At 48.1% G+C, this 16,017-nt stretch overlaps 1 protein-coding gene across 24 annotated transcripts in view; it reads right to left on the bottom strand.

Moving 5' to 3' along the window:
• The window catches only part of TACC2 (transforming acidic coiled-coil containing protein 2), a 258,017-nt gene that overhangs the window by 24,093 nt on the left and 217,907 nt on the right, over window positions 1-16,017 (bottom strand). For 10 of the 24 annotated variants that reach the window (XM_063782189.1, XM_054660567.2, XM_054660560.2 and 7 more), the window contains 7 exons: window positions 15,158-15,218; window positions 13,781-13,982; window positions 5,817-5,878; window positions 4,107-4,222; window positions 2,581-2,752; window positions 1,106-1,246; window positions 152-241 (listed from right to left, as the gene is read on the bottom strand). In XM_063782189.1, coding sequence (XP_063638259.1) covers window positions 152-241; window positions 1,106-1,246; window positions 2,581-2,752; window positions 4,107-4,222; window positions 5,817-5,878; window positions 13,781-13,982; window positions 15,158-15,218 — 844 coding nt within the window. Of the gene's footprint in view, window positions 1-151; window positions 242-1,105; window positions 1,247-2,580; window positions 2,753-4,106; window positions 4,223-5,816; window positions 5,879-13,780; window positions 13,983-15,157; window positions 15,219-16,017 lie in introns of those variants that run through there. The other 14 variants (XM_054660571.2, XM_054660572.2, XM_054660576.2 and 11 more) reach the window with 5 other exon arrangements.

Here is a 16,017-nt window from a genome sequence, read left to right as displayed (position 1 = left end):
ATGCAAGAGTGACGCTTTCAGCTTTTTGGAAACGACCCTTTGCTGGACACCGATGATGCCCGCCTGGCGGATGGTTAGCAAAGCAGCTTCTGGACCCCAGCGGCACACATGACATTCTCAGGAGGTGGCGCACGCAGCAGCAAACCGGTACCTTGGCATCCTGGTGGCTGCGGGAAGCCAAAGCAATCTGCCTGGCCAGCTTCAGGGCTTCTATCCGCATGATGGCAAACTCTAACTCCTCCTGCCCACAGGGAGTGTGGGCAAACCGCAGGGAAATGCATCAAGACAGACGTCAATGGTTTCCACATCCGAGAAATGAACGTGCCACGAAAATGTGTCATGACAGGCACTCGGGAAAAACACGCGCTCCGCCTTTCTCTCACAATTAGCACCTCAGCAGATCATGAAATAAGCATTTAATTTCCTTTTCTAAAAATCACCCTTCTGATTGTCAGGAAGTATTGTGCAGTTGAATACGAAATGATTTTCAAAATGGGATCAAAATTTTTACTGTTCTCTTTTCTTTCATTTCTTTCCCTTTTTCTTTCTTAAGGTAAAGTTGGCCAATAGTTTCCATGAATGGAGCTGCATCTCTCAGATGGCTGTTAACAATCTCTCTAGGTTTGCTCTGAACATCCTAGTCTAGAGGATATCAAATTAAGTTGTCAAATTTAAAGCACAGAGTAGATCATTGTTTTTGGTTCCAGATGCAAGACTGAGCCCAGATGTTATCTCACTGGGAGTCTGAGATAGCCACGTATATATAAACGGCTTGGCTCAGCGGTGATCTAATATTCTTGGTTCAGTGAATAAATCACAGAAACTGCTTTGGGGGCTATCAATGCTTCTAAATAATGACTATTTGGGCCCAGTTTGTAAATTGAAATAGAAATGGTTTGTTCAATATGTAATCACACAATTTACATCACTTTGGTATCGTGGGTAAAGAACGTCACATATACCATCCTTTGAGGGGAAGATATGTCACTGGGAACGTTCTCGGCAGTTCCTCATCAAATCCTGCCTTATTTCATTTGGGCCTCGGGGGTTCATTCTCTACTGAGGTTTTGACAAACTCCCAAAAGGTCACACGTGGGCTACAAACCTGGAGTTTCTGAGCGAATAGTGGGGGGTTCTTTTCTGCTAAGTCGGGCTCCAGATAGTCAAGTGCACCACAGAGAGAGGCGGGGTGAGCTAGCCTGCTGAGGAGGGCGTCAGCAGAGGCAAAGGAGCCCTCGGGAGCTGTCTGAACGCCGGCAGAGAGGAGGACACACAAGAAAAATAGAGGAGAACAGAGAGTGACATTGATTCCAAGCAAGGGCCATGCAGCCATTTGCTGGACATTTTTGCCTTGAGGCTAAAGAGAGTATCAATTAGCTGCCATTACTTGTGGTTTCATCTAGACTAATTCCCACATGCTGACAATGGACATCTTGAGATTGGCAGACCCGACCCCCTCCCCAAAAGCATAGCCTTCAGTGTCCTCCCACCCCCACGCCACCCTCACTCCCTGGTCAGTGAGTGGGAGCTAGCTAGCGGAAGGTGAAAGGCCAGTTAGCTAGTGGGTTTTCCAAACGTAACATAACTCTTCAAGAAATACTTCCAAATATATATATATATGAAGTAAGGTTTTGGTAAAGGTCATTTTCTAAATCACGGAAAGATGATTTCAAATGAAAAAGTGTCTTCTGATAGATCAGAAAGACTTCACAATCAGAAGCCAGCTTTGTAGAAGGTGAACCATGGACGTGTGCTTCAGAGTATTCATGTGAGAGATTGATTCACATCTAGACCCTCTTTTTGCTATTGTTTTTCTAGTATCCACCCCAGCATCCAACTGCCAAACACATAGTAGGTGCTCAATAAACATTTGATGCACAAGAGAAATGGCCTACTAACACAGAACAACAAAAATAACACACTAAATCAAGGGCTTCACACCTGCTTGGGGATTGCTGGGCGGGAGGTAGAGGAAATAAAACTAAAATTCACCTAGAAGGATGGTGCATTTCAGATGTGTGGAAGACCGTGGCGTGGGCATCGCTTACTTTGGGGAATGCACAAGGCCATGTGACACGTGCGCTGTGCAGGGACTGGGGGGTAGGTGAGGCCTTCAGCTCAGCTCTGTTTGCTCTGCAAGACCCCACAGGGCTTGGGGAGAGGAAAAATCCTGGTCTTTGAACAGGAGAAATTCCCATCACTAAGTCCCAGGAAAACTGTTTCCCAAAAAAGGGTCCCTTGCCCTCTGCCATCAAGGACGAAGCGGCAGAGGACTGCTTAACGACTGCCCTAAAGCAACAGTCTAGTCCTAAGGGGCAAAAAATGGAAACTAAATAACCCTGAAGGCATATAAAGTACTTAAGTGGGAAATGCAAAACCACACTGGTGGGAATAGAGAAGCTTCCCCTCATCCTCATGGTACGGGATCTCCCAGGTTGGCTTCTGTGGTCAGGGAGTCAGGGTGGGACCCATGGCAGGTGCCAGGTAAGTGTTGCTCTGAAGGCCTGGCCTTCTTGGTGACAACACGCAGCTGGCCCACACCTCATCTCCCGTGATCTGGGGCCCTCCAACTCCACTTACAATTTCAATCGCTTCTGAAGGGGTGCCCAAGCCCATGGCCTCCAGCTCCTTCTGGGAGGATTTCTCTGGCACCTGCAAGTGTGACTCTTGGTTAGGGGCCAGTCCTCGTGGGACAGGATGCTGGTTTTTCGCAGCAGTGTTCACAAGGGCTTCAGTCTCTTCAAAACTTGACCTGGGGGAAGCAAAGGGCATCTTTCTTTAGTCTTCTCATTGGGAAACCCACTGAAATCAACCAGGATGCCCTGACCAAGTCAATATCACAAGGAATCCTGGACTTCCAGAGGGATATGAGCCAGGTCTCCAGTGGCCATGCAGCCTCTAGGCTGGGCAGTCACCCCAGGACCAAGCGACAAGGGAGGGGCAGAAGCACAGATGCCACTGGCTACAGACCCGAGCTCTGCAGTTCAGCAGACCACCAGCTGCTTGGTTGTGGACTCTGGGGAAGTGACTGGATACCATGCCTCCATTTCCTTCTCTATAAGATGGAGACAATGGACCTCTCTGTGAAGATTAAATGAGATGCTGCATGCCTGTAAAGCACTTAATGCGGTACCTGTCACCTGGTGCCACTACTGTTTTAACAACATAACCACCATCATCATTGTTCTCACCACCCTGGGCAGCCTGCAGAGTCTCTTTTGTAAGTCTGAGAAGTCAATGCAAGCACTTTTACTCCTGCTTAAAGGGGCAGGCAGACAAAAATAGGCTGGTCCAAATCTCACAGCAATGCCCACACTTACTTGATCAAACAATGCACTGCTCCAAACATCAGCCCTCATAAATGCAAACATGAACACCCATATCAATAATGTACATTTACCAGGCACTTGAGGTGTGCCAGGTACTTCAACAAGAGCTTTACACACAGCATCTCTCTGGTAGACAGAGTGCCCTCTCCCCAACACACAGCTCGGGGATGCTCTGGAAGACGGATAGCCTCCTTTAATCTTCATCAAATCCCTGCAAGGTCCATTTCATTATTACTTTTACTTTACATTCAAGGAAACTGAGGCCCAGGAGAGGCAAGTACCTCACTTCAGGTCACACAACCAGGAGGGGGTACAGGTGGGATTCGAGCTTTGAATGCTGGGCCACAGTGTCCCCCTTTAGACAAATGATGGAATAAAGTGTGTGTGCACTGGGCGAGATTGTAGGGAGTGGGACACACAGTCAACTGCTGAAGGATTTCACTTTAGTCCAAAGGGTAGCCAGTAACAAAACCAATGCATTTATGTCCCTGTGGACATACAGAGAGACTGAAGTGTGGGCTGGCCAGGTACTGTGGCTCATGCCTATAATCCCAGCACTTTGGGAGGCTGAGGTGAGAGGAGCCCTTGAGCCCAGGAGTTTGAAACCAGCCTGGGCATCATGGTGAGACTCTGTCTCTATTTAAAAAAAAAAATTATGTGGCATGTCAGCTGCCTGAATCTATGCACCGAAATGAAGTCAAAATAACAGCATGAAGGTGCTCAGAGGCTTTAGAACATCCAGCATGATGTGTAACTCTCTCATCATGGAAGTCATACCCTGAACACGGCGTCGGGGACTCTGACATGCGGACGGGAGATGACTTGACAGGGCTCTCCTGAGAAGTGTCAAACATAAGGTACAAGGCCTGCTTCTTCGGGGCATCATCGTCCTGCTGCAGGGATCAAAATCACATATCAGCTTGGGTACAGTTGGCCTGAACGTGCAACGGAGATGAAAACTGGAGCACTCTTCACCAGAGAGCAAATAACCCATCAGGGAAAAGCCTTCATTGTTCTGGAGCCACCAGGAAGAGAGGAGGAAGTGGGGCCTGGTTAGGAGTGAGGTGGGGAGGCCAGGAGGGAAGGAGGATGCAGAGAAAGTACAACTGAGTTCAAGTAGGAACGTGGCCAGCGGAGAAGACGCCACGGCGTTGGTGAGCTGGACTTTGTTCAATTCACCAACATTTACTGAGCACGCTCTCTGGGCCAGGAGCTGTGCTGGCCACTGCAGATAAACAGAGAGGTAGGGCAAGAGCCTAGACCTGGGCTGACCATAGCTGAATGAGCCCAGGGCAGGGGCAGGGCCTGGAGAGCAACTCAGCTGGACTAGAAACAGGGGCTGTGGGATGCCAAGCCCTGGAGACTGGCATCTCTCAGTGATGGGAAGACCTTGAAAGACCCCCTCCACATGCCCTGCTGGGGTCCCCAAATAAGTCCCTGCAATGGCCGGCAGGTATGCTGCTCTGCACTGCCATGAAATCTCTGGGTGGCTCTGCTGTTCCTGAGCAGGGCACGCTCCTCACGAAATTCATCCGCGAGGCCTGCCAACGCACCAGGCAGTGGGTAGTGGCACAAGAGGAAGGGGCCCCTTGCGGTTTCAATCCATTTAAATCAAAGATCTCAAAACACACGACAGTTCCCCTTCAGCGGTAAAATGTCTCACCCTCAGTATTATGTATATGGCCTCAGATACTGGGGACACAGGTGTGGCCACAGGGCTAAGCTCTTTAAGCAACGCACAAGGGGATGATGATAAAGCCCATGTGCTTTACTCAGGGAGCTGTGATCTCACTGATGTGGCGCATGAGTTAAGCCTGTGCATGGGGACATTCTCCCACCCAACCTTCAGGTCTAACTTACAGCAACCTGCAGTTTGGAAGCAGTAACCCCGGCATCTATGACTAATGCAAAGAAAGATAAAGAGCAACATGTCCAGGGCCGTGTAGTGCTGCAAGCAAGCAAGCCCTCCTGTGTGCCACATGTCTCCGAGGGCATCGCTGACAACAGCAAGAGGTCACCCTTGGAATAACATGCTCTAGGGCAGCAGGTATTATGCCAGGAAAGACAGTGCCCATCATAACCTCTTAAAATGAAAAACCAGGGAGAAAGGCTTATTGCCCAAAGAAAATATTCAGTTAATTAAAACAATTTCTCAAAAACAGCTAATCGTATACCTGAAAAACCATTACCACCTCCTTTTTTTTTTTTTTAAAGAAATCTCTAGCTCTTTCTCAGTCTAGGAAAGTAATGCTGCAGGACATCTAATTGTATTCTATCATTTTCTCCCTGAAAATGTCAAACGAAGTGGATTGAGTACAAACCTCAACCCCCCAGCCCCAGTCCATCATTGCTGTGCACCCGGGAAGCTGTGTACACAGAAAACACTCGATTTGGGGTCTGAGCTCCCAGAGACACTCTGCACAGGGGAGGAGGCCCCTGAAGGCAGGAAAGCGAGTCCCCTAAGTGGCCCGAGGCAGAAGAACTTACAGGTAAGGAGGAGCCAATTTTCTCCATATATTCAATTTCATAGGAGTTTCTGTAATCCAACTCTGCAAAAACAAAAACAAACACAAACACAAAAAAACAAAAGGTTAGGTTAGTGCCAGAGGAAAAAAATGGGAAGATCTGAGCCAGGCAGGGTGGGAGCTATCACAAGGCTCTGGGCTTTCTGACGGTGCCCACTGCCTAGAGACTTCTTATATAGCCTGAAGAAAAGGCTCAGTTCGGCTATTTTCAGACAAACGGTAAATGTCTTGCTGTAAAGGGGCTTCTGCCATTAGGGAGGCTGAGAAAGTCCTGAGGAATTCCATGGCACGACCAAGCACAGCCCGAGTGTGGCCGGACCTGAGCGCTCTGCGCTGAGTGTTCCCATAAGACAGCACGTGCATTCTGGGTGCGGGTTTCCTCTGTAACTGTCAGGTGTGACACGTGGGATGATACATCCTCATGATGTTTTGGAACTGGACCCTTACTTGTCCCTCTCTGGGTATTCAGCTCTGGCCACCCTCTGAAGTGAGGGAAGGACGATATTGTTCCTTCAGCGCTGCTGGTTAAGAGAAGCTTTGTAAGTCACCTGGAGCCTTTCCCAGGGTTCTACCAGTGTCTTCAGGGCTGGTCCAAATCTATTTTCAAACTCAAAGACTAGTAAAGTCCAATGGGTGGAGAAATGACCTGTTTCAAATTGATTGGTGAAAATCCCATACACTCAATGGAGACGGCAAACACCACTGCCTGCCTCGAGTACCTGGAAACTAAGCTGACACTCAACTGAACTCCCCATCCAGCAAACGGATGAAGCACCTCCTATATGGTTTGCACAGTGCCGGGCATAGCGGATACAGTGGTGGATAAGACCAGAATGGACTTCTGTCTTCATAGAAGCCACAATCTAGAGCTACCAGATACCTCTTTTCTACTTAAAAAGAAAACCAAGAGGTGAAGAATGACCTGCTCAGAAACCCACTGTGAAAAAGCATCAGTGGCAAGCCATCAAGTTTAATCTTTCAACTTTTTTTAAGATGAAAATAAAGATAAATAGCAGTTCTGGTTTAAAGCCCCTTTATTTCTGCCTATTGCTAAAGGCATCGTCAAAAAAATATGAGCTTTAAAATGAGCTATTTCCTGGAGGACTTTCATAAAACCTGCAAATGGCTGAATAACCTCAACTACTTAAACACGTGGACAATCTTTCAGGAATCTCTAAATCTCTCTTGGTGAGGCAAACATATCCTTCTACTCAGCATGGCCAGCTCATGAGATCGAAGACAGTTTTGTGGATTAAAGGCCAGAAAGCCCTGTTGCATCCTGAATAGAGATGAGTAGAGAAAGTGTGTTTCCAACTCTCACACCAAGCCTGAACCCCAGGGTCTGCCCCAACTTAAGACAGAAGCATTAATTTGTAAAGTCTTAATCGCCTCCTCACCTTAAAAATGAGAAGCAGGACAGGGCACAGTGGCTCACACCTATAATCCCAGCACTTTGGGAAGCTGAGGCTGGCGGATCATTTGAGGTCAGGAGTTCAAGAACAACCCGGCCAACCCCATCTCTACTAAAAATACTAAAATTAGCCGGGCACATACCTGTAGTTCCAGCTACTTGGGAGGCTAAGGCAGAAGAATCACTGGAACCCAGGAGGCACAGGTTGCAGTGAGCCAAGATCGCAGCACTGCACTCCAACCTGGGTAACAGAGTGAGACTGCCTCAAAAAAAAAAAAAAAAAAAAAAGAGAGAGAGAGAGAAGGAGGAAGGAGACAGGGATGGACAAGGTGATATTTAGGGTCTCTTCCAGATCTATCTATCACTTTCCAAGTATAAAACTCCGGGACTATCATTTTACTGTTCTATTATAAGCTGTTTAAGTTGAGAAAATAATAGTGAATCAGCTGCCTCTTCTAAGGTATCATTACGATTGCCAAGGCATTACATGCCCTAAATGATGTAACAGAAATCTCTAAGCACACTCCAGTACAGCACAGGGCACCCAGGACACACCAAACGAGCAACAGACCACCGCAGAGTTTTTCCAGGGGCCTGTGGCCCCGGGCGAGTGCCCGGCTCTGGTAACCAGCTTGCCTCACTAAATTGTCCCACTTGGAACCTCAGCTCTTCTGGTGGCTGAATCCGGGTGAGTTTTAGGTCACGGAGCTCACTTATCTGCCTTCTCTGCTACCTGCCAAAAGGAAGTCCCTTCCCACTGTCCTGTGTCCCCATTCCTCCCTTCAGAAGGAGCAACTGATGGTGCAAAAGTGGGGTTCTCTGACACCCACATTAGTGTTTGCATTTGTGAGATGCCTGGTTTCAGAAGGCCCGCACTCCTCCCCATCAATCCCAGATGAGTGGCAGACGCCTGGAGATGCTGCTTCAGAACACGCCCTGCTTGTTGCAATCACAGTCATTTGGGATCCTGATTTATAATGTACAGAATGACCTGGAGAGGATGTAAAAAAAATAAATACTTCCTCCTGTCATCTTGGGTGATCTCTGCTATTTTGAGAAAACATCTTCCTGAACTTGGTTTTCAAAATTTCACTCATCTGCCTCAAATCCTAAGCCTCAAAGGGCAGGCATGGGGGTGAAACCACATCCAATTTCAGCCCCATTTTCACATCATGCCACACACAGCTGGCAGGCCAGGAAGGGTGATGCCACCACACCAAGTGGCACATCATACTCTCAACTGGAGGAGATGGTCCTTGCTAACGTGTGTAGCTGCTCCTAGCTGAAGAGGCTCAGTTATCGTTCACGGGTCCTGTAGTTTCTGAGGGCTGCTTTTGGTAATTATTTCATATGGGGGCACTGCACAGCGAGGGGCCTTCAATGCTGCTTTCGTCTGTCTCTAATTGCTGGGGGCTTGCTAGGAACAGGAAAGAGCCCCATGCAGAAGCCAGAAGGATGCCACTGAGTCCAGGTCTCCGTTGCTAGGATCAAGGAAGCCAACTCGCCCGATATCTCCTTGCCTGTTGCCTTACCTTCCAAGTGGAGCTCAAAGTGCTTACATTTTGTAGGCTAAAATGAAATACTTTAAGATAAAAACACTTCGATGGGTAACACAAATGTAAAGGAGCATGATCAGATATATTCCTGCTCATGGCTAGTATTTCTGGAACTTTTAACCTAAGTGACATTATATTAGGGGAGAAGAAAAGAGTCCAGGGAAAGAGACAGGGAGGCTGCTCCCAGCTTCCCCACCGTCACCCTTCTAAGTGTCTGAAGTGTGACAGAGACGGCGCCTGCCATTAAAGAACAGCTGAGGCTTCCAAGGAGGGCACTTTCCCCTCTGTCAGAGTGGGGAGGAGGGACTAACAGAGCTGTGTTAAAGGACACAGGGCAACTGGGTGACCACCGAAGAGTCACTGAGACTTCTGAATCTAAAACAACTGCACTCTGTCAGGGTCTCTTGGACAGCCAGGAGAGGACTCAGCTGTGTAGACCAATAGTTCCTAATCTTTTCCTCCACAAGAACTACATGGGTTAAGTTTTCTCCCACTGCATCACACTTTAAAAGACTGCACCAAAAAAGGGCATTTACTAAGCAACCATGCAAAGAAAACCATTTATAATTGTCAATGAGTTCTTCATCCGTGGAAGATGACCAGTGTCATCCTAGTGAGTTGATACAATTACAGCCCAAATATGGTATTTTAATCCCCTGGACATCTTTCTAACCTAGTTACATTCAGCTGTTTTGAAATATTAAAGACAACTTGAAGCTCTGCAACATTCTGCTCCTATGGACCTAGGTAGGAAAGTGTGATTAGGTCAACAGCCTCATTCTACAGACGCAGGCAGCAAGCCTGTTCCATGCTCACATAAAGAGCACAGCTGTTAAGTCAGGCACACCTGGCTCTCCACGGATTTGTGCCAGGACACTGGGGGAGTCACTAACAGCTCCAAGCCTCTGTATCCTTGTTCCTAAAATGGGGAACTGTAGAAAAGCACTCTGCAGACTGAGAGGAGGAAATGAAATCATGAATGTAGAAGACTCTGCACAGCTCAAAGTAAGTCCTCACCCAATGACAGGCCCTAGCTTATGATTGTTACCTATAGAATTAATATGATAGTGAATATGTATTTAAATCATAATTATTATTTCTCACCCAACGTTTCCTTTTCCTGTGGTTGGTGACTTTAGTGTAAGTCTCACATCACAGCTGGGGCCCCGCCCCGCACGGATTCTTTCTGATGATCAATCACATCAGCACCCCTGGGTGTGTGTCTGGTGCTGCTAGACTGGACCTCATTACATTAATGGTATTTCCACGTCCAGGTGCTGGGGGGACCCTGGGTGTGTTAGCGAGGTGGATGCAGTGGGGCCCACACCTCCTGAAACTGCAACTGTTGTGTCTTCACATTAATGGATTTTTGATTGTCTACCAGCTTAAATTATAGTCATGACTTCCCAAATCTTCCCATTTTCTAAGGTAATGGGTTTAACCAAGTTTTGTTCCAAACCCATATATTTACATATTTGTTCAATTTTTACAGAAACAAACAACTGTCAAATATGTCACTCAGCTAGTAAGTTGTCTGTTTTAGTACAATGTAGAAGATGGATAAATAAATGCCACCATTGAATGAGGTATATATTAGCCCTAAAAGTACTGTTAGTATTTTTATATTTTCTAAGGAAAAAAACATGCATGTATTTGGTTCCTGATGGTAAAACTAAAGACACACACATATCAAAATCATATGTCTAGCTCAAGTTGGCTTCTTTCTCTTTTCTTTTTTTTTTTTTTTTGGAGACAGAGTCTCACTCTGTCACCCAGGCTGGAGTGCAGTGGCATGATCTTGGCTCACTGCAACCTCCGTCTCCTGGGTTCAAGCGATTCTCCTGCCTCAGCCTCCCTAGTAGCTGGGATTACAGGTGCCCACCACCATGCCCAGCTAATTTTTGTATTTTTACTACAGATGGGGTTTCTCCATGTTGGCCAGGCTGGTTTCAAACTCCTGACCTCAAGTGATCTGCCTGCCTCAGCCTCCCAAAGTGCTGGGATTAGAGGTGTGAGCCACCACGCCCGGCCCCAACCTCAGGATGGTTTCTAAATGCTTTTCTCCAATATTTAGAAATCTCTTACCAAGCTCAAGAGATGTAACCCACCATAGGTGCTATCAACATGACCAAGTCTGAGGCCTGTGCTCAAATGTCCCTTGCTGCCTCTGGAACATAAAGCACCTTCCCCGCAGTGCTCCACATCTGACGCAGGTGATGCCCACTGCAGGATCAAATTGCTGAGCTGACATTACTAAGCTGTTGACCTGCCTGACCTTGTGTTACCATTATTTCACAAACCTGTCTTTAGCCCCTACGACGTTGAGGGTGCTGTGAGGAACAGAGATGAACCTGACAAAGTTCTTGCCTTCAGGAAACATACAAGCTAGTTGGGAAGCAAGAAATGCACACACATCATTATTACGGTGTTTCATATCCCCAGCTCAGCCCAGATCAAGCACTGAAGGCGGGCAGAGCCAGGAGCGGAATTCCAGGGAAAGGCTGGGAGGGGCTAGCACTAAGGAAAGGGTGGGAAACAGGGATGAGGTGGGGGGAGTGCAGTGAGGGTGGGGGGAAGGGTGTTCCAGCAGGCGGGGTCTGCAGCAGCACTGCAGAGGCAGCTGAGTGAGGGGTGTTCCGGAAACAGGCTCCTGCCTCGGATGCAGGTGCAGAGGGAAATAAGGATCCAAAGGAGGCTGAGGCCAGATCGTAGGGCCTCTGGGGTCAGGTGAGAGCAAGACGGTCACTTTTCTTTTTTTTTTTTTTTTTTTTTTTTTGAGACGAGTCTCACTGTCACCCAGGCTGGAGTGCAGTGGCACAATCTCAGCTCACTGCAACCTCTGTCACCTGGGCTCAAGCAATCCTCCCGCCTCAGCTTCCTGAGTAGCTGGGACCACAGGGACACACCAGCATGCCCAGATAATTTTTTGTACTTTTGGTAGAGTCAGTGTTTTGCCATGTTGCCCAGGCTCGTCTTGAACACCTGGGTCTTGAGCTCATGTGATCTGCCTGCCTCAGTCTCCCAAAGTGCTGGGATTACAGGTGTGTGCCACTGTGCCTGGCCAAGATGGTCACTTTCGGACCTCTCAAACCCCAAACCAGAGGGCCAACCTGACAGCCAACCAAAAGGCTCTATTTTACAGAAAACAAAATGCCAAAAGGTACAAGTATACATAATTTGGATCATCTTTTCATTGTCAAATTTAGAAAGGCAGTTTTGGGTAGGGAGAAGATATGCATCCAATACTCTGAAAAACATGAAATAGATCTACCATAATTGCATGCTGGTACCATTCCAAGACCTCGTGGGCACAAAGCAAACCATGCCTCTGGGCCTGACTGTGGAAGAGCGTCCAGAAGAAGGTTGGGAGCTTTTGAGTTACGATTAAAATCTACCTGCACCCTCATGACACCACCACTCCACTCAGACAGGGAGGAAGCCGTTTAAAGGAGATCTTAGTCTCTTATTAGCAGCAAAAAGTGGAGACCAGACCTTCACATGTGATCTTCTTCACAGTGATTTCTACTCAGTTCAAAAAAACTGTTAGAAATCGGTCAGGCGCGGTGGCTCACACGTGTAATCCCAGCACTTTGGGAGGCCAAGGTGGGCAGATCACAAGGTCAGGAGTTTGAGACCAGCCTGACCAACACTGTGAAACTCTGCCTCTACTAAAAATACAAAAATTAGCTGGGCGTGGTGGTGCGCACCTGTAATCCTAGCTACTCAGGAGGCTGAGGCAGGAGAATCGCTTGAACCCAGGAGGCGGAGGTTGCAGTGAGCCGAGATCACATCATTGCACTCCAGCCTGGGCGACAGAGTGAGACTCCATCTCAAAAAAATAATAAAATAAATTGTTAGAAATCGAGAAAGGAAAACTCAAAACCATCACAAAAGCTGGAGTGTCAAAATGCCAACTGGGCAGCCTCACAGAGGTGGCTGGAGGAGAAAATGGGTTGGAGGACTGGGAACGTGGTGCACCAACAGGTCAGGGCAATGGGGTCATCCCTCCCAAGAAAGGTGCTAGCTCTCCTTCAAAAAGGTTTTCCTATCAAAAAGGAAGCATGGGGTAGCTCACGCCTGTAATCCCAGCACTTTGGGAGGCCAAGGCAGGCAGATCACCTGAGGTCAGGAGTTAGAGACCAGCCTAGCTAACATGGTGAAACCCCGTTTCTACTAAAAATACAAAAAATTAGCCAGGGGTGGTGGCACGCGCCTGTAATCTCAGCTACTCGCAAGGCTGAGGCAGGAGAATCGCTTGAACCCAGGAGGCAGAGGTTGCAGTGAGCCAAGATCGTACTACTGCAGTCCAGCCTGGACAAGAGTGAAACCCCATCTCAAAAAAAAAAAAAAGAAAAAAGAAAGAAAAAGAAAAAACACTGAAATTGAATATACATAGGAGGAAGGATATTGAGATAAGCAAAGTTGTCCGGAGCCCATTTCTGCCCATTTCTGAGGAGGGAATCATGTCCTCTCAGCAAGCCTGGGGTGAATCTCTGGTTTGAGGCTTCATTAAAAGGTGTGGCCATAGTGTCTGAACACAGTATGGGGCCTAGGAATAACGGTGGCACCAAGCGAGTCCAGGTCAGTGACCTACACTGAGAGTTTGACTTGAATGACACTGCCTTGGAGCTGTGTTTATCAAAATCACAGAGGGGACATAAGCCATGGGCAAAGCTCGAGTGGGCGCTCAGGACCCACTCGATGGAGTCCTGAGGTGGAGTTAGAGGGCACCGTGCTGGCTCTTAGCAGGAGTCTTGGGTCAAGGGACAGCTGGTTTCAAGTCTCAGGCTGTTTTCAAACACAGCCTGAGCTTCAAGTGCAGCGGGAGACGTGCAGACGATCTCACAATGATGATCACGTGGTTACCTGGCTGAGAAGTTTCTCTCCTGGCCTTTGGCTCCCTAGGGGCAGTATTCTCCGAGGCAGAGTGGGGGTCCAGCTGGCTACAGAGTTGCTTACCCTCAGTGGGTGAACTGAATTTGGTCTCGTTTACAAAGGTGGACAGGTCCGAGGGCTGCGGGTAGTCCTGTTTGTCAGACTCTAGGTCCACTGTCATGCACGTCCACTTCTGGTTGGTGACCGCCAGCTTTTCCTCATCTGTGGCATGGACCACCGCAGAGATCACTGGTGGTGTTTCTGGTGTAGCAGCTGGGGTGGGGTCCTGCAAAGAGAAGAGAAACTGTTTCTTGTCTCATCAGACTCTTGGTCAGAAACTGTGCCCACCCTCAGGTCTGGGGACCCATTAGCCAGGACAGGTCCCGGTCACAATCCTCTGCATGCTCTTCTCAGACTCTGCTCCAAATGGTCCATTAAGGAAACAGATGGACACACAGATTCTTCCCTCTATGAATCTCCTTTTATGATGGTTTGTTTCAGGGAATGACCATGAATTTAAAAAAAAAAAAAATCAGGATTTTGTGTCTTAGTTACTTGAGCATTCCTGCTAGTTTTATTATCGTGACTGCTGTGCGATGCTCACACAGTGCTTCAGGCCTGCACATCAATATCACCAGAATCACCTGACAATCATCTCATCAGTCCCTGGAGGCAGAAAAAGGGGGGTCTTATCTCCATTTCCATTGGAGAGTGGGAAGTGGAGTAGGGCAGGGTGGGAACCTAGAGAGGTCAGGACAGAGCTGCAGCTGGGACCTGAGCCCCTATCCCCAGGGCTGAGTGCTTCCCTCCACTGCCCCCACTCTGGCCAGGGTCTGCAGGCTGGGGCTTTGCTGGCTCAGACTTGGAGGGGTGGCAGGTCTGTTTTGTTTTATGACCCAGAAATTAGCCCTAACATACTGACAGGCTTGAGGATAACTTTCCTTGGTCTGTAAACAGGGTAGAAGAAATGGAATCTATCTGATGGAGGAACTGGTAAGAGGGACTCTAATCAAGACAGAACCCAAGCCCCACTTCTTTAGGGGAGGGGCTTCCCTTTTCTTCCCACTCCAATTTTGGCTGCACAATTCAGTGCTCCTGACACTTGCTGAGTTTCTTCACCTTCTCACTGCGTATTTGTTCATCTCAAGAGACTTTCTCATCTCGACAGTCCTAGAAGTTCACAGCAGACGAACTGGCCTGAATGGAGCAGACTGGGTCCTCTAAAGCCCAACGAATGTTTTTCCTGAACGTCTTCCCACTCTCGGGACACACTCTGACCTTCCGCAAAGTGAAGGGATCAAAACAATGTGAGGCAAACATCGAGGGACCCTCCACACAGAATGCAAGAAGAGGGTCTTGGAAACAGGCCCGGGATGAGCAGAAAGCAAAGCTTTGTCAACAAGCGAAGAAAACCTCCCCCGGGGGGGGCACAAAACCATCAAGATCAAAGGAACACTGTACCTGGGAAGGTGGATCAGAGAGAGGAGACCGTTTTGGCGACTTTTTCACCCTAAATGTGTCACTGGAAACAAAATGGAAAACGTAAACACAACAAGCAGAGGGACGGAACACTCCAGAGCAGTACAGAGCGGACCGAAGCTACTGCCTCTGCGGAGCCATCTGGCCCAGGCCACCCTCCCACCTCTGTCACTCCAGCACCAGCGAGAGGCCACGCCGGCTACCCACTCTCACTTTTAAACAGCTATTATTTTTGCCCCCAAGGGAAAGATCCATCAAGCTGGAGATCTTTAAAGAGATGCCATTTTGGAGAATGACCCAGAAAATGAAGCTAAATTTAACTAAATGTTCGTATTTTATAAAGCAAATTTCTGGTGAGCAGATTAATTTATCTGGATTCTTCCAGGGATATCTGAACCCAACTAAGGCTAGGGGAGGGGCTCTAGGCTCAGGACACCAATTTATAGACGGGCAACGCGACACCTCACTTAATGAACAACTGAAGGGGGCCACGCAGAAATAGAAAGTTCAGGGTCCTCAAGGAGAACCTGCTGAATCCTCCCTATCACAGGATCTTTGAGCTCAATGGATTCCCATGCTCTGAAGGCTTCTAGGTGGAATCCTGACTAAAGGTAGGGCCAGGGGAGAGATGATTTTTTTTGTCTTCTCCTAACCATGGTAAACAGACAAGATTCACAGCTCTTCTCTCCCTTTTTCTCCTCCATATGAATAGCGGGGCTGGGAGGCAAAGGAAAACACCAAATCAGACTCCTGAAGGGTCAAGGAAGCAGATCCCAGGAGAAAGGGATGCCTTTTAGCCTGAGCAGTTCCATTAAGTCCACCGAGCAGTCTGGGGGTCACTT

Source organism: Pan troglodytes, chromosome 8 (assembly GCF_028858775.2).
Source record: "Pan troglodytes isolate AG18354 chromosome 8, NHGRI_mPanTro3-v2.0_pri, whole genome shotgun sequence".
NCBI lineage: Eukaryota > Metazoa > Chordata > Mammalia > Primates > Hominidae > Pan > Pan troglodytes.
The sequence above is the reverse complement of the archived record's forward strand: the minus strand, read 5'-3'. Positions and strand labels throughout refer to the sequence as shown.